The sequence below is a fragment of the Tigriopus californicus genome, chromosome 5 (genome assembly GCF_007210705.1).
Source record: "Tigriopus californicus strain San Diego chromosome 5, Tcal_SD_v2.1, whole genome shotgun sequence".
Lineage (NCBI taxonomy): Eukaryota > Metazoa > Arthropoda > Copepoda > Harpacticoida > Harpacticidae > Tigriopus > Tigriopus californicus.
Genome location: NC_081444.1, coordinates 2,963,452 through 2,989,961, shown reverse-complemented (window position 1 = coordinate 2,989,961; position 26,510 = coordinate 2,963,452). Strand labels below are relative to the sequence as shown.

Sequence of the window (26,510 nt, the reverse complement as noted above, 5' to 3'; positions counted from 1 at the left end):
GATTTTTTATATGCCCCCTTCAGTGCACCTCCCCTTCCAATTCTTCCTCTTCCCATATTACCCGGCCCACGTCTTTTTCAAGACTTCAAGGAGCTTTTAGCCCTCCAACCCTCTTCCTTTTCCCAATTATCCTTTCCCTTTCCCCCCTTAATGGCCATACTAATCTCTCTGTTGTAGGTCAGATTGAAGAGCTCGGTATCGCGAGGAATCAGCATCCGCGGCAACAGAGGATCAACATCAAGCGGAGGAGAGGAGGGAATCAACCGGTGTTGGCCTGCTTCCTGAACTGTCATGGACCGGGAATATGTGGCTTAATTGTATATGATATTTATACATACAGTTTTATACATTTTACAATCTGACATGACCAAGAGTCGCAATACAGTTATTTAATTTGCCTTTTTTTAACGTTAACAATAAATTACTTTTCCGAGCTCTGACAAGATCAAGCAAGATGAATGACACAAATTGACAACCCGAAAACGATGTGTTGTTTTTTGTTGGCAGTAAACCATGTCATCTGAGGCTTATACTCATATCAGGGTTTTCAACATTCCCCTTGCCTCTGGTAAAGAATGGAATCTAAATTTAAATCATTTATTGTTAACATTTAACAATTCGGCAATCATGATTTCGAGTCGTTCATTTTGCGCCGTCTGGACTCGATGCATTTGTTCAATTTCAGCTTTTCGATTCTCCTGCATTGCCTCTAGCTGTTCTTTGACATTAGCAATATCCACTTGAAGCCGACGTGAAATTCTTGAGGAGCGAGCCGTTTGGATTCGTGCACTCTTTGGATCAGACTCCACCACATTCATCTTGAACGAGAGACAAAATTCATTTCAACAATAACCAAATCAGTTTGTTGATCAAGGACTTTCCAAGCTCACCCGGAGAGATTTCCGCTTTGGTCGATGTTGCTTTCTGTTCTTAGAATGATCTCCATCCAGATCGTCGTCGCTGTCAGATGAGCTGTCTGTCTCATAGAGTTTCTTGTCCATGTCAATGACCTCACCCCAATTGGCTTGGTCATCAGGGGCTTCTTCAAAGAGTTCCAATAGCTGATTCGTTCTGAGGAGTGGAAAAGTGAAGAAAAAAAACGCATTGGCATCATTTCCCATCAAGAAGAGTGAGGTTAGAAACATTTGTAGGAGATTAAGTCTTCATGTGAATTTGAATGAATGGTTTCCCCTTTGGTGGGTGATGTCGATACTTTTGAGAGAGTGTTCTGCGTAGAAGAGTCACAATTCAATCACTTGAAAGCATCAGTCCACGTAATATACATAAAACTTCATAAAAAAAGTGGTTACCAACTCTCCTGAACCAAAATTGACAATTCCATTCCCATTTTTAGTACTACTTACTTCATTTCTAAGGCCTTAATGCGTTGGTCTAAACTCTCTGCCGAGTTCCTCGACATTCGACCTTGAAAGGCGCTCATGCAGTCTCGTTCGAAAAGTCGAAGAGTTTCCAAGGCTTCTTGCATGTATGAATCCACTAAACATGGAAAGAGAGTGAACAATTGAAAGGTTATGCAATTCCAAGGTCAAGTGGAAAGCATTTGTTATAATGGGTAAGCGGATCTATTGGTGGTTCCGTTCAATGGGAACGGTGTTCTCGACCAAACGGCTCAGCAACTTTGTTCATTGTTGAATCCTTGGATGTACTTTCAACCTCTTCAATCAATAACAAAAAAATGAACTTTGTTTATGGCAAGAATGAAAAAATGGAGTTTCAACTTCACATCTAATGGAAGGTTACTTTCATTTCATTTCCAATTTCCATCCTTTTGATATAACAATCATCTTCAAGTAACTAGCCACATTTTTGCTCAGGAAAAGAAAGACCCCTCGATATCATATTTAGTCTAAGCCTAAAATTTCAGTTTTGATTTGTGACTACATCATTGGGTACCAGTTTATATCTAAATCTTCTCCCATAACTAGTTTTAGAGTTCTGACTAGAGAAAAAACTGTGTGTTTGGAGCATTTCGGGATCAAATTGGTCTATTCGCATCTTTCATCGTCTCAATGCCAACTGAGTTGTAGAACACCAAACAGGATTCTAGCCCAAACACTGGAACACATCTGGCATAACGACAAGCTAATTGGTATTAGCCAAGTCCCAAAGGTACTTGAAAGAGACTCGAACGATAATAAAGAACATATAATGCAGATGACGAGAGCTTTCAATTCTGTCCATGTTCCAAGGTGGGTTAGGCGTCCTTGAACGTTAGTGAGACCAAGAGCTTACGTCAATGGATCATTGGATAGAATGTGACAGCTGTCGCTAAGGAGCGGAAGGTGGATGGATGTATGTACTGTTCATAGTAGTACCCCACCCCACCACACACTACTCACAGTTCTCTTTTCTCTTCCGACATGTTTGTTTCCAAATGCCCTTGAGTAGCTTCCAAATATCCTCGAAGAGAACAAGTGGCGGAGCCAGGCCAGGCTTCTTGTCATATTCCTCGACTAATCGATACATTTCCCACTTCCACACGTCATTAGAATTCTCATGTACTTCTTCAAACACAGCTCTACACAACATAATATGTATTGACATTGAATGCAGCGTGGTGGAATCTTTGTCAAGTTGGATTGTTTTTGACTTACGTGAAAATGGCTATGAGCAGATTGAGTAACATGACATTACCGATGAGGAGATAGATGGCCAGAAATGCGGGGGTCACATAGTTGTAGTCGGAAATATGCTCAATCTCCGCTGGGTAGCAATGCGGAAAATCATTGGTGGGCTCGTAAAATGATCCATTTACAGGGCAAGGTGGGGTTTGGCGAACCTCAATCCTGTAAGCAAGTATGACGAGAGCTTATTTTTGTTTGCGATACTTTACTGTTAATGCCGTCGATCAGAATAGTGAAATTTGGTAGCTTCAATGGACAAGTTTGAATAAAGGTCATAATATGAAAAGTATTGTTGGCAGTGTGAGACACATTTTAACGTTTACAGTGGAAGATTATGATCGACATCTCTGCCAGTCGATTAGTTATTTTCCAAAAGGTTTTTGTTCCAATTTATCAAGAACAAACATGGTCGTTCTTAGGCGCTTTAAAAACATGTTTTGGCTCTTCTTTTGCTTCAAAGAACCAAAGTTGAGTTTAAAATTAAAGGTCTTTCGTTTAAGACACCACTCACGAATCTAAAGAGAGTTCCCCGTACATCTGCCAATAGGGCAGAAATACGATTTGGAATAAAAGCTTCCAGAAACTGTTCCACTGGAATTGTCGATATGGATCAATGATGGCCTGATTTGCCACTCCGTAAGCCAGAATAAAGACAATCAGCAAGAACATGAAGGTAATAATTTCAGGTATCTAGGAAGCCGAAAGTGAAGTTTGAATTTGTAACTTAATCTGGGATGGTATTATTATTTCCTTTACCATGCGGTGGAATATCACAAGCTTGGGCCCTAAACTTCGACTGGCGTGATAAATACGGAACACTCTGATATAGAAAAAGGAACAATTGACCGCAAAAATAACACGGCTAACCTAAAAGAAGAACTTTGTTGAATATCGCTTGACGTCAAGCAGGCGATGCTCTTCATTTGAATAATGAAAAACTGCCACAGGATTGAGTGACGATGAGGAAGCATTAAGCAGGGAAAGCTCACCTCGAAAGTGGCAGGAAACAGTTTGAGCACGATGTTTATAACCATGATAGAATAGATGATAAAATCGAACTTGTTCCAGACCGAGTCCATGTGATCACTCAGTTTTCCACTCAATTTCTTTGACGGCTCCATGACAACCTGGGGACGATTCAAGGTGGATTTCAATGTATTCATATCCTGCATGCGCAGAAGATTCATCCTTGAATTTCAGTAAAGTGAGGAGGAGACACCCTAAATATCAATGCATCTGTTTGTGCATCGACCCTCTGCTCAACGCAAGTTTATATCGCAGCAAGAGTACGAATAAGGATTACGAACCCTCACGAACCTCTCTGCATTCATCAACAATGAGGATTGCAACCCAAGTGTACAGAATCAGTTCGGCCATCTGGAAGTCATTTCGATACCCGTAGAGAGCCACGTACGAATAGAGAGTGATTAGAGCCAGAAAACTTATGCAAGTTCCGGTGTATTTGACCACAGGAGCGCGATAGAACACGTAGAGCTTTTGGAACCAGGTCAATTTGCCTCCATCATCACCCAAGCCTCCCTAAAATTGCATTTTGAACCATGACCCCAGATTTTTGGAAAAGATTAGGAAGGTTAGTGCGTTAGAGATCACCCACCATGAATGTTACGATGGGTGTCCAGGTCAAAAAGGGCAAGATGAGACAAATCAGACACGAAAACCAAGGAAGTTTCAGGAAACCTCTGATCCAATTCGAATTGACCACACTTTGGCAGGTTGGATCTGCAATCACAAGAGGATGTAATGTCGTGGAAAAGAGCTCTAAACCCATCCACATTATCCGCACTATGTCAGTAAGCTTACTAGCAATGAATGTCCTTAGATGTCCAATATAACCCAACTGCATGAAATTCCGACCTCCCCATCGCTTATTTCGCTTCTCTAGGAGAGAATAGCCTTTATTTGGATCCGCTTCGTACGCAATTTCCATCAGCTGGAATCGGGAACAAACGAAATTGAGTGACTCAGCATGACTCTACTGTATTCGTCTACTATAATAGACGAGGTCGCAAGGTACATTCGATACAATTCACTCGAACATGGAGATGAGCTGAATCTGGCCAAGACATCTTTACCATGTTGGCTCGCTTTTGAAATTGAGCCTTTCGGTCTGTCAAGATCTTGATATCCTTATTATAGCGTCGGTAGAAGTTCCCCATCTTTGAATAGATGGCACCCGCCACAATGGCCATCAACATGGGTTGGCCACATCGCTTCCAACAGAAGTCAATCAAACTCTGCTTGTTCGTGAAGATGGCCCAAAGGAATAGCTCCACGTAAGGTTCCTGGAATTCGACCAAGAAAGGTCAAACACAACTTATGTTAGCATGCTTTATGCACATCTCAAAGCTATTCCGCGAATCTGTTATAGAATCAAATCGAATTTGGGAAATGGATTGTATGGTGCCAGGTCATTGGCAATAATTCATTTACACTATCGAGAAATTAGTGGCTATTTATAGAAAATTTCAAAATGTATTACCAGTCTGATCCCAAGGGTGCATAAGCGGATAGCCAAGCAATTGAATTTTATGCAACCCCTTTGGGTCAGAAACATGTGTGAAATAAACACCGATAAAAATGCACTTTGTGAGAAAAAAGTCAGGCTGTATTCAAGCTTAAAAGCTCCCATGCAAAATATTTGTCCCTCCCTCAGTATCATTATAAAGTAGATATATCCCTCTGCTTTTGGCAGAATCATGATTTGGCATTGATCCACCATTTCTTTGAGTCATAAAAGGCAACCGTTTGGACCAATCTTCTTCAGTTTTCAGAATCGAGTTAACAGAATCAAATTTCAGCCAAAAACGTTGTATAGTGGACGAATACAACGAATATAAAACTGTAAATGCATCGTTTGTAGCAAACCTCAAATGTCTTGGTAGAAACATCCACACGGCGATGTTTCTTCTCATTCTTGGGAGGTCGGTCCAGTTGATACAAACTGTGATCGTGATCCTTGAGAAGGGTCACGAGTAGTTTGTGAATATTTCTCAAATATATCTCGTTGCAAGGAATCCCAACCAGATTCTTCATTTGGAAATGAAGCTCTCTCCATCTGAGGGTCTATAATACAGAGATGAATCTTTTTCGTGACTGTATGTTCCTGCGTGTTCCCAAGCAACAATCACAGCAATCAGATCAAGTTATCTTACCGATTCATTGTATAATCTCCTAAGCCTCTCCACTGTGAGAAAAGTACGCATCACAAAGCCGTTCATAACGAGGAGCTCGATAAAATTGGTGCGCTCCAAGACCAAAGCCTGAAGCATGATCTCGTGAAGACTGTCCATGGTATTCAGAGTATCTGAAGAATGATGAGAGTGGGTCTTGATTGGAATAACTGACTCACCATGAACTTTATACTTGTACTACCTTTGACAAGGATCTTCTCCTCGGCCAAATCGATTCTATCCCAAATCATGGCGAAGAAAAGTTGTTGATGAAGGCTCATGTTGTCACTCTTCAGGAGAGCTGACAGTATTTTTGTATCCAACTGAGTCTCCCTTCAAAAACAAGACGAGGGTATGCACAGTAAATACTCTAATGTCACCAGGTCCTCGAAAACTCACCGACGAATGTCGAAAATAGTGATAATGTCAGAGTGGCTAATGCACTCGATGGTCCAGTTCATGATGTCCTTCATCTGCTCGTCTCGAGCCGCTTTAGGCTTGATATACGTTCCATACGCAGTTTCCAACATCTTCATCAAATGAGCAATGTGTCCCTCTTTCATTGTGTAGGTATTGCTATCAAGTGCAAAATGGACCGATCACTCAACGAACTTGACGCTCCGAAAACAAATTCCCCCTTACGTTTTCGGGTTCTTCACTGCGTTTCGATAAGCGTAGCTGATGATATCCGCTGCTCTTCCGGAGCCTTCAATCACTACACAAGCGATCCCTTCCTTCAATCGATCCTTCACGATTCGAATTGCATCCTTACCACCCTCAAGAAGTAAAGTCACTATTGGTATGCCAAGACCCTAGATGGAAGATGTCGAAAATCAGACTTTGGATGGCAGTCGTCGTCGTCGTGCATTGGTTTTTACTTGAGGTTCGGGATCCCGAATCATGGTCTCGAATTTGGTGATGAAGTTGGTGTAACCGGAGAAGAAGCGATAACGAGACCCATCGTCCACCATGATAAAGTGGGTGTGATCGCCATTGAGTGGAACATTGTCGCCCTTTTTGATCTCTTGGTTCGAATTGTACCGTACGTAGTTGAACTCATTTGGGTTGTCATTGATGAGGAGATCGCGGTCCTTGATGTATCCAAATGAGCACAAGCCCATCAATTTCAGTCCTCGGGACAATTTGTCACCATTCTGAAAGCCAGCGAAAGTGGATCCAGGGATGCAGGGCCAAGTTCAAATGAAGTCATGGGATCTGATGCTTCTTACCTGTACCATGAACTGACCTTCCCTAATGGCATCGCCCACAAGTTTCATGGTTCCAGTGTTGGTTCCACCGGTCAAGATCAGGGCATTGGTCGACTTGGCCGCACTGATGAGACCTTTTTTAAAGGTCTCCTTCTTCCTCCCTTCCATTCGGAAATTTTTGGCCCCTCCAATCAGGCTGAGTGCCAAATGAGGCCGATGTGGCTCGTAAATCCCCCAATAATCCGTCAGAAGCTCCTTGACAACATGCATAGGGGTTTTATCCGAGAGTCGAATGTATCTGCACAACAGTGACAAAGAGAGAAAGTAAATGGATATTGGATTTTAGTTGTACTTTAAGGTGCTTGGATGAGGCTGAAAAACCTCACTTGGATGGTTTTAAGGATCCTTCATCCTCATTGATAAACTCTATTTGACCGTAGGCGTTGGTAGGAAAATCCTGGATGGCCAAGGACTCATTCCATTCTCCGGTTTCTTTGTAGCTATGGGTGGGTGTTGCTTCAGCCACAATGGGTACAGCTCTTCTTTGAGAGTTAGGATCTATTCGGAGAGGCAGGTAGGTGCATTATTGACAAAAAATAATCGAGTCTCAAAGTTCAAGTTGTTGCTTCAAGCTCAAGTCAGTTTCAATTTAAAGTGTTTCTCTCGGCTCAAAACAACATCAAACCACATCGAAAGAGTAAAGTGAGGAAAAAACAATACTTCACTGCTTCTGTGCACGATGTAGCTGAGGTATGTGGTCCCCAGACTTAATCACTGTGAAGTGAATTGGAAAAGCACTTATTCATGATATTTGGTCTTGGATCGGAATTGGAAAGACACTAACAAACGTCAGATTGACACGAGGCCAAATATTTTACGGTTTAAATGTCAATTATGGTTTAATGATTGTACTCTCACCCTATAGAAGCCTGGTTCAACAGGACATAATAGCTGTGACCTTTCCTTCCACGGAAAATGTCAAAGGAAGGTAGTTCAAACAAAACGATAATTTGAAACTTATCCGTGTATAAATATGCTTGTACTGTTGAGTTTTCCCCTCAAAAGCATTTCCCAGACATGGCAAAAAAAATATCTTGGATTCTGGAGATGTGATGGGTTCTAGATTAAAAAGCTACGTAAGTCAACAAGCAAGCGAAATCAAGTCTGTCAAAACCGAAAGATAGCCAAGCTTAATCAGTTTTTTTTTCACAAGGCTTATTTACATACAAATTCTAATCGAAAATGGTGCGATTGCTTTTAGGTTTTTTATACAATGACGTTGGAACCATGAAAACTCATTTCTTTGATTGATCATAAGCTATACGGAACTTGATGTATGAACCTCAAAACTGTTTGATATTTAAAATGCTGTTCCAGTTCAAATTGTTATTAAGCAGATTGGCATTGAGCGTTTGTGTGGAATCGTAACAAACCAAGGGCAGCAATGATTGTAATGTCAAAAAAATGTTGATTGATGTTACTGTTTTTGGGAAGCACCTTCATTTCCTGATTTGTTTCATAGCTTTCGTGCGATTTGCCGTCAGTATGGAATCTTAGACAGATAAGTCGCAATAACATGGTTGGAAAACGTTTAAAGATGATATGACTACTGATCAAAGCAAAAGCTAAAGCATAGTATGATGTACCTGGTAGGCCTAAAGCAGTACAAACTGCAATGACTAATCTAGCGATCTTATGCATCATCATACAATAAGCAAAACGCAGCAAACTTTTAATTTGAGCGTCGTCAACGGATGTTTCTACCTGTTCACTACATCCAATATCATCATTTTAGGTCATTGTGATACAATTTCAAATAATGGAGAAAACTCTTTTTCTGACGATTGCTTGGACTTGTTCGGTAGACGTTATAAAAGAAATTAACATTGAGGAAAATAAACAGGTTTTTCGAAATCTGTTATAACTAACCACCTTTTTCCATTCTGAGGCTGGACGTTGTTTCCACTGAGGTCATTTGTCCCGATTCCTTGGCAATTTCCGTCGCTCTGGATATAGCACTTTGAGGTCTGGAATTGTAATCTCGCAGAGATGGAACATCTTGGGAGTTACTCACTTCCGGAGAGCTAAAATATTTTTACAGCAAAGAATGCTGGATTTGGTCTTCAAAAGCTCTCCGAAAATTTAGACTACCTGAACACAACAAAAGGCTGGGCTTTCTTGACTTTCAAGAGATCTCGGGGGCTTTCCGTACTTCCGGGTAAAGAAGGACGATAAGTTTCCTCCACTTTTAGGATTGGAACAACACTGTCAGTGGTGGAATCGGTCTCTTCTTCTTCCTTGATGGTTTCAAAAGGATTTTGTTTCCAAGATGCTTTGAGATGGACCGCCCTGCATTCAGACAATGGGATGTTATTAACCAAGTGACTACGTAAAATGTTATCGTGATCCAACCTGGGTAAATGTTCATCAATGGGGGCTCCACAAAAGCATGGACCATTACTTTTGGGTCCTGGGGAAGCGGCCATAGGTCGAGTTTTCCGGGATTCATCAGAAATAAAATTGCAACACTCTCGTCTAGTGAAGTTGGTACTGATGAATTCCAGTACCGTCTTCTTCCGGTCTTTGAAGTTGTTGACCTTGGTGAGCGATCGCTTTGTCCTTCGACTAAGGCCAATCTTCTTTCTCTACAAGAAATGTCCGGAAAATGTCACGTGAAGGACAATTAATTCGTCTACGTTGATTAAAATCCAATGACGTCAATGCTTGCTTCAATTTTGATCACAGAATCATTTTGATTCGTTGCTTGTTGAACACTATTGACAGCATTTTCACTTAAAAAAGACTTGGTTTTCTTCTCAGTATATCCTTCTTCCTCTGAATCAAAACACGAGATGAAAATATGACAAAATCCAACGGATCAATGCACATAGTCTTTTGAACTCTACTGCAATAATATGGATGTTTACTCGACATGGGGATTGCAACAATACCTGAAGAACCCATTGTTGGTCATTGAGGATTTGAGCCTTTTCTTGGGCAAGTTCATCATCATTCTCCATGGATAAAATAGTCGAGGCATAAATAGATCCCAAGTAGCTATCCGCATTGCTCCGAACGCTAATTTTAGAGGTTCGAAATTGATCCGCTGAAGCACCATAAGGTCCTCGTTTCCTCACTTCAGCCATGATGTAAAAAGCGAAAAGAAAAACAAGATCAAGTCAAGTAACCAAGATCAACCATATTGTCTGAACTGTATTCACTAAAAACGTGGGAGAAAGCCGGCAAATATCGTGATGATCCAGTTGAACCTGGTCAATAGTAGTAAAAATAAGAGAATTGTTGCTCTCCGTTATAATTAGAAAGCTCTAGACATTAAGAGTCCCCCCAAAAGCAGTACGCCGTCTCCTTGGGGATTACAGGAATTCGTTGTGAACCCAGGGTCAGAAAGGATCGCAGTATGAACGAATATGCACCCTCGTACACATGAAAAGAGCTGACGTACACACACCGTACACGCGTACAAAATGAGCTTGAGTTTTTTCCAAGCCAATTTGAAGACAACACGAGCGATGGACAATGTGCTCCATTCGAAAACATGTTATGGGGTATGCAAAGTACTCGTATGACATGAATATCCAAATAAAACGAAAAAGAGCTATCTGATTTTTCCTGGTAGCTCTGAAAAAAGTGACCATATTTTGGCCGCGATTTTTTGATTTGCTTGAACGCTTTGTTCTCTACGTATTGACGAGTAAAATGTTAGTGCTCGTTTCCGAAGAGAGTTCTGATTTTACTCTTAAAAACAATGTTGATATCCTTTATGTCAGACTTGGAAAAATGCTTGACCAAAATTCCTGATCAACCCTATATTCAAGATCTTTTAATCTCAAATTGTCAACTCTCGTTTCTTTTTATACACCTTTGGAGTTGGAAATGCTCTTCTCCCGGTTTGAAGAGGTCTTTGATTTCTTTCATCACATTGAAATTGAACAAAGATCAAACCTCATATAAGAATGGAATGTACTCGTATATGGCATTCCTCAAGAGAGGACTTCATTGGTTAAAGAAGTTTTTAATCATACATAATTGAGCGTATCAAAAGCCTCTTTAGTAAACAATGGACATCACAGAATATCTCGAGCTCACACTACCAGGTATTCAAAAGTCAATCAGGAAGACACGTTTAAACGTGGCGAACTTTGCTTCCAACTAAATCCAGAGCCATGTTACGTAGTTTTTTAGATTATGGACATTGCAATGCACATATGTAAAGTTGTAATTGTTTAGGATGAGTATGACAACTGTTCATTGAACGTGGGCAAGTATCCGGTATCTAACACGGTTTTGGTCGTTACAAATATTAGAAAGTCAACGAGAAGCTCAGATTTTGCAACGCCGTTTAGTCAGCTTAAGTTCAAGTTTGAGCAGATCTTTTAAGATCAAAATGATGTTAGACCACTCTTGTTTATTTACATTGTTGCCGGTTATGAAAAGCAAATCTACTCAGGAGAGATAGGATATCTCGCCCCGTCGCCAACTCATTTTTCACCCAAGGAAAAGCTAGCCATTACCTCCTTGTGTGCAAGACTTATCCTGCAACAAGATCAGCCATGGCATTCCGTTCACTTTTATTCATTCTGGTTGTCGTGGCTCTGGCTTGGATCCAACCCGGATCATGTCAAGACGATTTGGCCGACCAATTCCTGCCTGGTCCATACGAAACTCAAACGGTCGTCTTTGACAAGGACGACATCTTGGCCATCGACCATAATATCTATGTTTATGGCCCCTTAGCTGCAGGCAATTTTCCAATCATTTATTTCTCGTCTTCTCTGGCTGGTAAGCGACAAAAAACCGTTAAGCCTTTTCTCAATTGATTAGTGAAATAATTGAGGGGAAATTATACTTCAAGGAAATGTGCCTGCGACTGCATACAAAGTTTTATTGGAGCATATTGCCAGCCATGGTTATGTCGTTGTGTGCCCAGCCAAGTTAAACTGGCCTGGAACCGAGTACGAAGCCCAATGGTTGATTGATCTCCATAACTGGGTAGAATCGAACCTGCTGATCAATCTGATTAACATGGGTATGCTAGCGCCACCCAACAACGTTATCAGGGATAGACACTTTTTAAACCGATTTTTTCCATAGGATTTGACGCCGAGCTCAAGATTGACTTTGCTACCGAATTCGTCATGGGACATTCGGCTGGAAACCATGTTATGTGTGAATACTTGAAGGCCACTTGCGGGAACGTTCAAGGTTTCATCATGATGTCCCCTGTCGATGGTGTCGATGAGCTGGGGATCATTAAAAAGTTCTGCATTGAACCACCCAGCCAAGTTTCATTCAACATTCCCACCCTGGTTATTCCCGCTGGTTTGGACAGCGTTCCTGGTAAGGTTAGCCAAAAAATATCTTGGCCTTATTCACCTTCTAAGCTATTTCGTGACTTAGGTATTGCTCCACCCAAGGGTCTAACTGCCCCTTGTGCCCCGGAAGAATTATCCAACAGGCGATTCTATGATGGCATGATTGGGCCCACTTGGATGGTGAACGCCACAGGATATGGCCACGCTGACCTTTTGGAACCTGGTCTGGTGGACCTCGTGGACGAACTCAAATATTGCGCTTTCCACGAGGGTGGAGATCCAGATGAGGTCTATCGCCGTTTTCTTGGAGGGTCTGTGGTGTCATTTGCCAAAGGTTCTTTGAGACTTTGTACTTATTATCAATTTCTTGCATTTCCAAACGTTTCATATTTGACTTCCAGGAATCATGGGCGAATGTAATTTGCTTCAAAATCTCGAGGACTCGGCTAATATCCCAGTGGACACGAGGATTGAGATGAAGGGCATGGAAGATGATTGTCCCGTTGGGAGTTGTGAAAACTAATGATGGCAGGAGATGCTCCTTTTTCCATCAATCTAAAGTTAATGTCACCGACTCTTATTTTTCTAACATCAAATTTAATATTCGATTTGCCGTTGTCTTTGAGCCATTGCTTTCATGAAATATACAGCTGAGCGGTGTTTCGTGGTGTTCCATTATTACAAACTCAACGCCAGATGCCATTTTACTTGTGCTTCCGATGTCCAAAAGAAAATCAATTTGCAACTGGGTGGCCATTTTTGTTTTGTTGCTGGCAGGGCATTAGTCGTTCCTCAATCAAAGGAACGAATTACAGTTACAATTACATTAGTCAAAAATAGTAATTCGTTACAAAATTATTACTCGAAAAAAATGTAAAAAATGCGTTACTCGTTACAATTACTTATACTAAAATTTTAGATGACCAATGTTTTATGGTTTACCCCATCCAGACCATTCTTCTCAAAAGAAATGGAGTTTTTTGACTCAAGCAGCCCTAATGCGTAACATTTGAAGATTTCTTATCAACACTTCAGTGATGAGCCTTGGCATTTCATCTTTGCATAATTGTTCAAAATGTATTGCATCACAATACTTTGAGGAGTCAAGATTTGGACCCTGGATGGGATAATGATAGTTAAAGGTTTGAAACAATGTTCCAAAATTAATGATGGAAAACAGTATTGGACATTGTAAAGCTTCTCTGTAAGAAGTCCATTCCTTGAGTGAAGTGATGTAAGGAGGCTTTGGAAATTTGAAGCATCATATTCAAGCCAAAGAGACATTTTCCGTGATTGAGTCCAAGATTGAGAAGATGTAAACACTAAAGTAGAAATGCAACAAGATTCTAAACCAATAACACCTTCAGAGCGGTTACAAGCAAACACAATTTTCAACCCTGACTTTCTTCGATCAAAATATGCCACATGGAATTACCAAAAAATGGCAATTTCTGTTGAGCTTTAAGGTTCTTCAGCTGTCACGAGATAAACGAAAAATTAAAGGTCATTGTGGAAGCTGAAAAAGGAACGAGTAAAGAGTAATTCTTGTAGATTTTGGGTCGTTGCAATTAGACAATTTTAAAATGTAATGCAATCACAGTTCCTTTTTCGAGAAAAAGAACGAATTACCGTGATTTCGTTGCTTGTAATGTCGTTTCTAATGCCCTGGTTGCTGAGCATCTTCGGCTGAAATTCCAGTAAATACCCGCGGATTGTTCAACTTCCGGTCACTAACAACCTCTCGCCTACCCTTGTTGCCAATGTAAATAAAGCCAAGTAATTTTTAGAGATAGATCAAACAACAAAATCTGTTCATGACAAAAACCCCTTCAATAGTGTACATCACACTCATGACCACACATTGTTGTCAGAAATAAGATCATGTTTTATCAGCTTCCCTAAAATACAACATTCCATCACTCTCAATTTCTGAAATCATCCATCCAAGCTTACCTGCTAGCGCATCTCCAAAGCGAGCTCGCCTGACAGTTTCCTAAGCTCTCCATTTGCAGCCAGATTGTGGGATCTGTCGTGTGTGTGTTCAAGAGTTGTGGTGGATCCAATCCTCCTGGGCTTCGATAGTCCATGCTCGAGTTCGACGGTTGTTCCCATGAATTTCCCTGGATTCCCTCTTGACATGGGACGATTGGTTTTCCAACATGGTATTTTGGTCATTGTTTGTACGGGTCTGGGCCATCGGTAAAGGGTAGACGTGGTATCTTGGGGGTCGGCAATTGTTCCCGGAATCCGGGTGGATGGTGCTGACCATCATGTCCCACTCGGACCATTTTGGGCACGAGGATGACTTTGATAATTATCGCATCTTGGATGCGGCCGAAACACTAGTCACATTACAATCCGTACAACAGGAGCAACAATTACAGCAACAACAACAGCAGCAGCAGCAACAACAGCAACAACAGATCATAAACAGCGAGGGAGGTGGGGTGATCTTTCTCTCCACCACACCTCCTTCGACCCCTCGCAGCAACGCGTCGTTGGTCGAGAACCCGGTCGAGACGGACTTGGACCTGAGTAGCTTGACTAGTTTAACCCGTAGCCATAGTACCTCCAATGGCGATGACGCTTTTGATCTGAGTCTGTCGTCGCCCAGACTCATGGGACCGCCTCCCACGCCGCCCCGCTTCGAAGGGACCAGCCCATCGGCCGAAATGATGCGCCCTCCGCCCAATCCTCCGCCCAGTAGACGGGCCCGCGGACGAGGGCGTGGAGCTAGTTCGTCGGAAAGGGGCACGGGAGGACGAGGGAGAGGTCGGGGTAGGGGTCGAGGCGCCAAAGTGCAACACAGTACGCCACCCATTGTGGAGATGGCTGAACCTACGGGTGAAAACGGTGAAGCCAGTGAAGGCGCCTACTCCGTCCAGGCCTCTTCGGCGGAAGTCCCTAAGGACGACACGTTTCAAGTGGGAGACATAACGGTGAAGAACTCGCTTTTGGACGAGCTCTTGAATGCGCGAAAGATTGAGCTGTTCCATGATCCTGACATACAGGCCCTGATTCGGGCCGCTTCTCAAAACCGCGGAAAGAACTGACCACCCTGGGCACTCCCCCACCTCAGCAGCTGTGCCAAGTTCAAAGAGTTACTAATTTCCATGTGAATGTGCCTTGCCGTGATGTTTGTGTCTCTCCTCCTCCTCCTCCTCCTCCTCCTCTGTTCATCCCGTGTTCTGCGTGGATGCTCCCCGCATTGCTGTTGGTACAAACGATAAGATAATTCTCTATTCCCATGCTACTTGGAACAAGTCCACTCAAAATAACTTTGACATATTTTAATACACGCTTACATATTTTGTCGTTATGTACGTATATTTGTTTACGAAGACTGATCAGAGATGTTAATTGTCGAGAATAAATCGATTCACTCCCTATGTATTATGATGCCTAATAAATGAAAGTTACAGATATTCTTGGCAAATGGCCATTACATTTCAAACAGGTAAGGTCGAATCCAAAATAAAGGCACAATGAATCCGTTATTTATTAACTCTCGAGTTTGATAAATTCATAACGCAATACATTGGATGGTCGGTATCAGAGTAGTCCTCCGTCTGTGGGTGTCGTTAACGTCTAAAAGTTTCCTTGAGAAAGGTCGGGGAGGAGAATCGAACCGGGGACCTCTCTCATTCTTGAGAAACTTCGCTAATCACTACACCACGCCTCCTCCCTTTGGGACCATCCGGGTTTGGGTCAAAACTTGTTCAAGTCTAACTCAAAACCTGCTGCAGTATCAATTCCCAACAAATTTTGTTTAAAAAAAAAGATATGTATCAACGGTGAAAACATTCAAACTTCATTTAAGTTTTCACTTTTCTCTTCCTTTGTCCCAGCCAATTACTTTTGGCTTTGCATTGCAACTTTCTGATGGGCCTGACTATTTAGCCTTTGCCTTGACCTTTTATGACGGTGTCTTTCAAATCTTTCTTTCAAAATATCATCGCAAGAAAGATATTTGGTTTCTTTCTGCCCGTAAATGGCGAAACTGTTCAGTCGAATCGAAATGAATTTCCTCTCCTCAGGAATTCCTAAGACATGCTTTAGCTCAGAGTAATTGATATGATATTGTGCCATAATTACATTTCCATGTTTTATAGAAAATGGTACAAAGCTTCGGTTTCAAGGGTTTAACAGCCCTTGTTGATCGATTTTTACGTTTTTCTTTTTGGCTTAGAGGCCTCATCACCTCGTTTATCGTCCAAGAATATAAATCGAATATTGGTCCGATTCCCGACATGCATCTTAAGCGTTGTCTTGCTGCCAAGGGTTGTCAAATTACGAGTTAAGCGTCATTTAAAAAAAGAAGAAAGGTGCTGACTTAAAAAGCTATCTAATTTCAGAAAACTTTATCAATTCTTTACCAAATCTGTCACTGTAAAACGAGGTACAATTCGAGGTACAACATTATTCCATAACTCTGTTGAAATATAGGGTCAAAATGAATACATTTACATTTGAGTTAAGAAAATGTTGTTTCTTGATCAAAGAGTATTGCTAGTCTGCTCAAGTTACATTGCATCTGCATTTTGCTCATTTGTATTGCAAATCAATTAAAGCAACTTAATACAAATGATAGCAATCCAAATATGCTTACGATTTGCGTTAGTATTATCTTCAGCAGTAAACAATATATTGTTTACAAAGTACACTCAAACAAATTATTGCTTCGTCACGTTTGCATTCAAAGGCGTGGTTCGGTTCAGAAGGTCACAAAATCGACAGTTGGTTATCATAAAGAATGTTGTCTCGGGGGCAGTACTTCACCAAAAATAAGAATTCAGTAAAGGATGGACAACTTGGGAATCCATGACATTCTTAACGTACCAAAAGATACCTAATCGCATGTTTTGGTCCCGTTAAATTAACAATGTGTCTAGTAGGAGTAATGGTTTTGGGGCTATTGCAGTGTTCCACCCGCAGAAAGATATACTGTTTTCGTAAGAAAAGGCGAGGATCAAAAACAGGGAACAGGTCCGATATTGCAGTTGTTACAATGTCCAAACTCGAAAGAGCCAGATGTCGGTTCATCACCAAACACATCAAATCCTGACCAAATATTATTATCTTAAGTAACTAAGACCCCAGGAGAACATTGTCGGTGTTGACGAACATGAAGTGATAGAAGGTTCAAAGTGCAATTGTACAGTTAAGAAGCATACCATGAATCCAAGGGTTCGGGGGACGAATATGCAATAATAATTAGAGGGTGGATGGCGAAAGTATTTTTCAAAACTAAAACTAGATAAACCTTAACTTGATGCTCCACATGGTGCTATTCTGAGCGGTTTATTCAATTTCAAGATCCAAAGGCAGTTCTGGCATCAGCTTGTGAGACTTCCAATCAATTTCTTCCTTTTCTGAACTTTTTTTCGCCTTTAGTCCACTAAAAGACTTGCGTCCTTTGTAGGACTCCAATCTTTTGCCGGACTCAAGTCCGGAAGTTAAAAAAATCTAAGAATTCGCACGAGTCCAACTTTTTCCAGACTTGCCTCAACACTTAGTTATTACTAGATAGTTTTGTTCTTAGTAGTCCTCCTCCTGAAATTTAGACGTTTCCTTGCTTTTGAACTTGGAATGTTCCAAGATCTATTTCAAAGTAGTAAAAAAGCATAACTCTGCGAAAAATGGCAAAATAGGACAAATCGTTGAAGATGGCAAGTGCCAAAGAAAATATGCCTGAAGAAATCCATTCGGAAGCCAAAAAGCTATTATCATTAAATGATGATAATAATATCTTTATTTCGACTCTTGGTCATGTCATGGTGTCAAAACATGTATGAAAGATGGTGCATACGCATCATACAAACACTTTTAAAGGTATAAAAAGAAAAATGTCAAAGTGATAAANAATCGCATGTTTTGGTCCCGTTAAATTAACAATGTGTCTAGTAGGAGTAATGGTTTTGGGGCTATTGCAGTGTTCCACCCGCAGAAAGATATACTGTTTTCGTAAGAAAAGGCGAGGATCAAAAACAGGGAACAGGTCCGATATTGCAGTTGTTACAATGTCCAAACTCGAAAGAGCCAGATGTCGGTTCATCACCAAACACATCAAATCCTGACCAAATATTATTATCTTAAGTAACTAAGACCCCAGGAGAACATTGTCGGTGTTGACGAACATGAAGTGATAGAAGGTTCAAAGTGCAATTGTACAGTTAAGAAGCATACCATGAATCCAAGGGTTCGGGGGACGAATATGCAATAATAATTAGAGGGTGGATGGCGAAAGTATTTTTCAAAACTAAAACTAGATAAACCTTAACTTGATGCTCCACATGGTGCTATTCTGAGCGGTTTATTCAATTTCAAGATCCAAAGGCAGTTCTGGCATCAGCTTGTGAGACTTCCAATCAATTTCTTCCTTTTCTGAACTTTTTTTCGCCTTTAGTCCACTAAAAGACTTGCGTCCTTTGTAGGACTCCAATCTTTTGCCGGACTCGAGTCCGGAAGTTAAAAAAATCTAAGAATTCGCACGAGTCCAACTTTTTCCAGACTTGCCTCAACACTTAGTTATTACTAGATAGTTTTGTTCTTAGTAGTCCTCCTCCTGAAATTTAGACGTTTCCTTGCTTTTGAACTTGGAATGTTCCAAGATCTATTTCAAAGTAGTAAAAAAGCATAACTCTGCGAAAAATGGCAAAATAGGACAAATCGTTGAAGATGGCAAGTGCCAAAGAAAATATGCCTGAAGAAATCCATTCGGAAGCCAAAAAGCTATTATCATTAAATGATGATAATAATATCTTTATTTCGACTCTTGGTCATGTCATGGTGTCAAAACATGTATGAAAGATGGTGCATACGCATCATACAAACACTTTTAAAGGTATAAAAAGAAAAATGTCAAAGTGATAAAAAACAAGTAGAGAGCACTAGTAAAAACAATCAAATGAATAGTTGGCTTGAGAGTAACATCACAGTAAATATGTCTAGAATTGTTCAGTGCCCTTGAGAACAAGTGAAGAGGGTGAGAGCAGACAGTACAGACACAGTTAGGTAAAGGTAAGTGATGAAAGTCTTGGTTATTGCAGAGATTGAACAGATCTTTTGTCGGCTTCCGTCTTTGTTGGCATTTGGCTGGAAGCTGGACAAAGGTGCGTGATCGCCAATATTCCGATTTAGCGCTAAATAAACAGTCTGATAAATGCATTTCAAAGGGTCAAAACGTTCCTATGTATATTCCACAGATTGAGATGATTACCTGCAATTGTATTGATGTTATCCTCAAAGGCATGAATGTTTTGCTTGGCATTATCAACTGAGAGTCAGAATGCTTCCTTAATCCTTTATAATATTTTTTACATCAAGAAAGCTCTTAAAACCCCTTGAAAGTACGATTGAAACCCAAAGAATGGCCTGTGGATTTCTGACAAAATGTGTGGGTGCAATCATTCAACATCATATCAATAAATCATGTTTAGTTTTGAATCAGCACTTTTGCCAGTACCACAATAAGGTGATACAGTAAAAATCGGATATAAGGGCAGCTTTGGGGCCTTGAATTTCTGCTCTTATATCCGATTTTTACTGTATTTTGAACATCACACTGACTTTTTTCAGGTAGCTTAGTAAACAATGACTTTGAGAAACCCTTGTACGGTACATGGTAAAGCCTCTTACATACACCTTGGGGGAAATAGCAAGAAAAGTCATCAAAAGCTTAACTTTAAAAAAAGCAATAGAAGCATTGAGTGCCTAATTCCTAGAAGGTAGAAAAATGTGCCAAAAAGCGAGCATAAAAATATTTGTTGATAGAATATATCAAGAAGCTTTACATGTACTTTGCGATGACAAAGTGTTATTAGTGAAGTACAATTCCATGCTTTGCCATGCATGCCTCCTTATGCGCCAATCACAAGGCCCCTCAGGGCATAGTACAACAGGACTCATTCGATCACGCCATATTCTCCATGCTGGCCAGGATTGTTGCTCTCTCTCCGGTGAAACTCAATTGTGCGGGCCAGTACAACTATTTGAGCAGTTATACTTAAAGAGTACCAACAAACAGCAGAAAAAGAAGTTACTTTTCCACGGTATCGTTTTTCTCGTCATTTTGACACACAAAGTACAAGTGTTTTTCTATATTTGTTGAATTTCATTTTGATTGATTGAGGAAGCGGCTACGGTTAAAACTGTGACAGTGGTGCTTTTACTTAAGTATGGTCATCAGGTGAATAGTACGTGCCAGAAAAAGGCCATTCCATGCTCCGGCATAGCTGACGCACATTTTCGTGATGCTGTTTTTGTAGAAATCATTGGCGGTGAAATCCACGTCGAGCAACTTGTCTGGAACTTAGTCCAGGTAAGATATTTTTTTTTAAATTTGTGGTAGAGTTATGTGTAGTATTTCGTGGCAGAAAGCGAAAAAAAGTGTTATTAAAACTGTTACTGTTGGCAATACCATCAAAAGACAAATACGTAATATGTATGTTGCTATTTGTCAAGGGGCATTCGCTTGTTGCTAGGTTGAATTCTGTCAGTTTGTAGCGTTAGAGTCATGTCTTTTTGGTCTAAATGGACGAAGAAATGGGACCTGATTAAAAAAAACAATAAAAAATTGGCCCTTCTACCGTAAGTGCAATGTAAAATTGTTCCTGTATTAATGTGTGCATTCTGAGAACTAGGTTTGAATAGTACCATGATGCCAAAATGTCGAATTCATTATTTAACGAGACCGTTTAATCGAATCTACATTAACTGAACCAACATTAACTTGAATACATCACCTCTCCATAACTGGACAAAATTTCTGTAATATAAATATCAGAAAAATAGATTACTTGGGCCAGCCAAGATTCCATTTATTACACAAACATATACAATTCAGGGAAAACAAATTTCTAGCTCATTTTTTTCCATTTATATACCAATCCCTACCGTAATGATGGTATTCAAATCGTTGCACAAGTCCAAGGAAGTCATTGAATCACCAAATCAATTCCAATGACTTGAGTTTTAATCTCATAATTAGAATCATCAACTTAAAGAGTCATTTTTTTCAGCAATTATCAGTCATAGAATTGTTTGAAAGCTAGTGACTTTGAGCAAATACCTTTGAGAAAGTACTTAATGGGATGGAGTACCCCACAACATAACATAGAGCTGGAAAAAACAACTCTTTGACAAAGACTCTTCCTAATCCGTTGCCATTCTGGACCACCTTCCACAATTTGTTACCATATTTTGCGACTGTCTGCTATTTTGTACCTTTTTCTGCCATGTCATGGCAGAAAATAGCAAAAATTCCTTTGAAGTCGATATTTGCCACCGCTGGTCAGGACTTGAGTCGACCCAGCTTTTCTCTCTATTCATTGAAAAGAAAAGACGAATGACAACCTACACCAACCAAAATACTTTAAACGTTAACGCAAGAATCACTGTGACACTCAGCGGTGCTAGATGTGGCGTTTCTCCGAAGTCCGTGGCGCAGAAAATATTTTATGGCGGGTTGGCGGAATGGGCCTCAAAAACAAAGGGATTTGGTGGAATTTGGAGTTCCGAAAAGATACAATCCGCCTGCCTTACAAATGGCACAATTTGGTGGACTGGACCCTTGAAAACAGATTTTGTATGTTTTTGGAGACCTAAGACTTGCTCTTGCCAATCAATTTAGTCTTTGCACCTGAAATAAAGCATATGAAACCAAAGTATAAATTTTCACAAGGCCCAAGGTTGCAAAATTTTCAATGCATCTAGGTTATTTCACAAATTGAACCCAAAATCAACGTTTTTTTGGGCAAAGAAAAGAACACACACTGAAGGTTTTAAGTGTTTTTGAGACACTTTTCTCCAGTAACATTTGATTGGACCTCACTTTTTTTAATAACACCCACTCACAGTGGTAAAAATACCCTTTAAAGTTTTGAAGGAAATTCCCAAGCACATATTGGCAATTTTCTCCCTCAGAAAATCATAGGGAACAATTTTGATTTTAAAATAATGTATTGCTTTATGAAATTCTAGCCCTGATAGAAAACTTACATACCTAAAAACATTATGAAAACTAAAATGTTTAAAAACCTACTCCATATAAATTAGAAGCACATTTATTTAGCTCTTGAATATAGATTATGATATCGTCTATTTCACCGCTACTTAGTTACATCGGATTTTGTGGTCCAAATTTCATTGTTTTTAGCCCCAAAATGCCCCGGTTATATGTTAATTCAATTTCCCAAAGAATTGATATCGATTTTCAATATCACAAATACAAAAGATTATTTTTCCTTTTCTTGCATAGTCTCACAATAGCTAAAAATGCTATATAATGTCACTTAACACATGTGTTTTACAATCATCATGTGTACACTTAGTTATGCATTCACTTGAATTCTGAAGACAATACATACAACAAACAACGTTATAGATTTTGTCGTTTCTTGAAGTTGAAACTGATTGAAAATAGCTTCTTTAAGGCTTTATTGATATTTGTGAAATTTTCAGTGACCACTCAACTAAATGTACCTTGGATGCTTTTAAAACACATGTATATTTTATTTTAAATCATGCCTTTTTTAGGGTTTTAGTATGGTTGTACAAGATTTTAAGTTAATTTGAAATTATTCAAGAAATGGAAAAAAATATTTCATTTTTGCGATAGTGAAATCATATTAATGATTTGGAAATTGAATTAACATATAACAGAGCATTATGGCCCAAAAGCGATGAAATTTGGACCACAAAATCCGATATAACTAAGTAGCGGTGTAATAGATGATATCGTAATTATATTCAAGAGCTAACTAAGTGTGCTCCTAATTTACATGGAGTAGGTTTTTGAAAATTTTAATTTTATAATGTTTTAGTATTAAGGTTTTTATGTGGACTAGAATTCATAAAGCAATAAAGTTGAAAATGTTCCTATGACTTTTTGAGGTAGAAAAATCAAATTTGTGTTCGGAATTTCTCTGGAACTTGATAGGGCTTTTTAAACACCGTGCACTCTTATAGAACCAGACAGATTGTAATGGACCCTGGATTATAATACTCATGGGACTTTATTTCAAACTTCTTGCCTTCACATTTCTAAGAGACTTGCTTATTGATGAGTGCACTTGATGATATCAATAGAAATAACAAGAGTTCAGAAATGTCATATATTGGTCTGTGGATTACCCCTCACGCTACAGTAAAGTTGGACTCTTACGAAGGTTGCAAGCCTATCAAAAAACAATTGGCGGATTCAAGCAAATTCTTAAATTGTTGAGGTCAGTGTGTGACATCATTGTCATTTTGTTTCACCACTGCCATGCAAAAAATGATGTTCTACTTGATCTCAAAACAAACTAGCAACTTAACAATGTATGCATGTATTAAACTGTTTATATTGCCAGACACGTTTACTGAACAAATCAGGTGCTTTTTTGAGTTATGGTTAGGTTTGAATGTAATGGGAAGGTTTTGATTCGCACTAATAACTTGAAAAGTAAATCCAAGATCAGGTTTGATTGGGGAAAGATGAGGTAATGTTCCCTAATTGGAAAATGCAAAAAGTGTTAAAATTCTCGAGACAGACGCTTTTTAAACAACATTTAAAAATTCATTTGGATGGCATGCATCATTATTGATTCAGAGGCACATTTTTTCACCCCAAACGATTTACATTATGAAAATGTCACATAATGGTAGTTTTGTTAAAATTGGCGGATTTTTGTTCCAGTTGGGCGGGAAATTCAAAATATGCTCAGATTTTGGCGGAAAATTATGGCGTTTCAACTTTTTTTAGGCGCTTCATTATCAAAACGTCTGGCCCCCCCTTTGCACTTCTAGCTCTGGGCCTCGCAAACGAGCTGCCGCAGGCTTGAACCACTGCCTCAGCGCACCCAGCCCTGGCAACCGAAAAAGGTAATAGTGGTCCAAAATCCGGTTTCTAGTCCTAAAATATTTTAATGTCGACCAAAAAGCATGGCGGGTCAGATAAATTAATATTATTTTTGACCGAGACATCGGATTTGAACGGCACCTAAACTCTCGGTTCCCAGGCCCTTGGGAGCTTAGCTGGGGCGCAGCCTGCGCAGGTTGTTCCAAGGCCCAAAGCTAGAATGAACGTTGATGCAAAGAACATTTTATGTTGAAAAACACGAACTTTAGTTTTGTAGAGAACACAAGTATAAGCGTTCGACACATGGAATAGATAAACATGCATTATACGAACATTTCAGAATGGCGAAGGAAAGACGTGTGGCTCGATTTTGAGCATCCAGTCTAACTCGTGAGAAGGGGACGTAAATGATGGATTGTCCCGCCAATCAAGTCCGGATTGCAACAAATTCTACAATGCCGAGAAGCTCCTTGACTTTCATCCTGGTGCCAATTGTTCATCAGTGCTTTGCCGACGAGATGCTCGCAAGCTTTCATGTCTTACCACCGGAAGCGATTTCCGCACAGAAGATTGAATTTGCTTTGGACAAGGAGGACACCTTAGCACCCTCAGAAGAACCCATTGAATGACACTATTTTGATCTAGTGGAGAGGTTGAAAAAGTTTTACCACGGCAAAATCTTTGCCCATGACTTATTATGTTAGGTAAGGATGTTAAGAGAGCGCGACGCGCAATAATACATCAATACTCACAAAACCTATCAAATGCATGTCTGATTCGATAAAATGTTGTTGAGATGAGGGTCTTCCAATCCAATTAGACAGACATCGTTTACTGTTTCAGGCGTTTTCTCGAACTATATTTCTAGGAGATGCCCTATTTTTATTCTGTGTGCAATGTCAAGTTTTTATTCATAAGTTGAAATATTTACTCGGCACTTAAACAATTAAGGGAACCACAAAAATAGGACATTGAATGCATCAAAACTCTTCTCATTTAAAAATATTGAAAGCTTTCGCTCATTTGATACCAGAAACAATACTGTTGCCTCTTTATCCAACAATAAATGGATTCTAAAGCTTATATTTGGTTAAAATCATTCATCAATCCCACCAATGCTGTACTAAAATTCACAAAACTAAACATTTTTATTGAAACAAATACAAAATCAGTTGAAAGGAACTATCGCCATACTAAAGGCTCTGGTAAAAGAATGCGATTTGCGGAAAATCCCGGTATGGACACTTGCACAGATCAGATGAAAGTCAGACCTCAAATAGGGTCAGGTACCCATGAAAAAAAGCCAAGAGGCTTATGGAAACCTGGGCATGACTAACCCTCTTGTACATATACAAGAATCCCGAATAATACATACAAACAAATATATTTCTCAATTCAGTCCGTTATTCATCTCCTAATCTTTAATTTGGGATCGAATTCACCTAACTTTGCGTACTCTAAAGATATAGCGTGCATTCTAATCACGAAGAATTTATCGATCCTGATGGTCACTATTACCTACTCTGATTTATTCTGGTGAATTATGTGGCGCAGTAACGACCCATACTGTCCACAAAATCCATACTTTTTCCAATCTTTTTCCATTACTTTGTGTTTGTAGTATTTTTCATCATTTTGCCTCAAATAATCGAGTTTGATTTTTTTTTGTCTGGCTGCTTGGCTACTTTTAGGTAAGAATAAGCCTGCTATAATCATTCAGTAGAGAGAGTGCTTATAGAGAAAGGTCTTGCATCCTTCTTGACATGCTATTCATTTTAGCTGTATCATTTTTTTGCCATTTTGCTGTTCATTATTTTGTTACCTCTTTAAAAAGAGTGAGAAGAAGTGGAAATATCTGCAGTTTTTCGCATATTTATTGCATTTTTGCCCTCTTTGTTGAATTTTTAATTGTATTTTTTTTTCTTCATTTGGACACCCCTGCTCAATAACTGATTACTCAAAAAAGTTAAAGCCATCTTTATGGAACCTCTAACATACTGCGTTATGATATATGATGGAAAAATATGTAGTGTTTTGGTGTGTGATAGTTTGGCTTGAATTAGTAATTTTTAGTCTTCGGATGAAATTCAACATTTCAAAGTTTCTTTGATTGTTTCAGAACGAAGCATAGATTTGAGAAAAAAACGTCCAATGATACAACATCCACGAAAAAGGTTAATATATGCGGATTCTGCATCTTGGGTTGGTTCTTATAACCAGGTAAATTATAACGCAGAAAATCGTGTCAGTAAAAATGCGGTTATATGAAGATATGTTCGAACTTACCTAACAGC

The 26,510-nt window shown here is 39.7% G+C and overlaps 3 protein-coding genes across 3 annotated transcripts in view; 2 read left to right on the top strand and 1 right to left on the bottom strand.

The window, feature by feature from the left end:
• Positions 1-230: 230 nt before the first annotated feature.
• LOC131881104 (transient receptor potential cation channel subfamily M member 1-like) lies at positions 231-10,531 on the bottom strand. The gene is made up of 24 exons (XM_059227872.1): positions 9,996-10,531; positions 9,457-9,689; positions 9,196-9,393; positions 8,974-9,128; positions 7,431-7,602; positions 7,066-7,342; positions 6,715-6,990; positions 6,479-6,648; positions 6,236-6,412; positions 6,039-6,169; positions 5,819-5,970; positions 5,532-5,729; positions 4,739-4,948; positions 4,467-4,596; positions 4,261-4,385; positions 3,963-4,184; positions 3,635-3,772; positions 3,402-3,512; positions 3,157-3,335; positions 2,616-2,807; positions 2,361-2,539; positions 1,365-1,497; positions 891-1,071; positions 231-818 (listed from the first exon to the last, which is right to left on the bottom strand). The coding sequence occupies exons 1-24, from the start codon at positions 10,188-10,190 to the stop codon at positions 594-596; spliced, it is 4,359 nt and encodes a 1,452-aa protein (XP_059083855.1). The 5' UTR covers positions 10,191-10,531; the 3' UTR covers positions 231-593.
• Positions 10,532-11,549: 1,018 nt separating this feature from the next.
• LOC131880242 (uncharacterized) lies at positions 11,550-13,037 on the top strand. The gene is made up of 5 exons (XM_059226819.1): positions 11,550-11,844; positions 11,918-12,091; positions 12,157-12,402; positions 12,463-12,711; positions 12,779-13,037. Exons 1-5 carry the CDS (start codon positions 11,616-11,618, stop codon positions 12,898-12,900), a joined length of 1,020 nt encoding a protein of 339 aa, XP_059082802.1. The 5' UTR covers positions 11,550-11,615; the 3' UTR covers positions 12,901-13,037.
• A 7,528-nt stretch (positions 13,038-20,565) lies between these two features.
• Positions 20,566-26,510, top strand: part of LOC131880919 (uncharacterized) — a 15,078-nt gene continuing 9,133 nt past the window's right edge. The window contains exon 1 of the mRNA XM_059227650.1: positions 20,566-20,697. The gene's annotated coding sequence lies outside the window, so the exon portion shown is untranslated. The remainder of the gene's footprint in view (positions 20,698-26,510) is intronic.

Excerpts from the sequence above, each read along its gene's own strand:
- LOC131881104 (XM_059227872.1), bottom strand. The coding sequence starts at position 10,190 with ATGGCTGAAGTGAGGAAACGAGGACCTTATGGTGCTTCAGCGGATCAA. Across the intron at positions 9,129-9,195 it reads CAGCCTTTTGTTGTGTTCAG|CTCTCCGGAAGTGAGTAACT; the intron begins GTAGTCTAAATT and ends AAAATATTTTAG. Across the intron at positions 1,072-1,364 it reads ATTAAGGCCTTAGAAATGAA|AACGAATCAGCTATTGGAAC; the intron begins GTAAGTAGTACT and ends TCCACTCCTCAG.
- LOC131880242 (XM_059226819.1), top strand. The coding sequence starts at position 11,616 with ATGGCATTCCGTTCACTTTTATTCATTCTGGTTGTCGTGGCTCTGGCT. Across the intron at positions 11,845-11,917 it reads TTTCTCGTCTTCTCTGGCTG|GAAATGTGCCTGCGACTGCA; the intron begins GTAAGCGACAAA and ends TTATACTTCAAG. Across the intron at positions 12,403-12,462 it reads TGGTTTGGACAGCGTTCCTG|GTATTGCTCCACCCAAGGGT; the intron begins GTAAGGTTAGCC and ends TTCGTGACTTAG.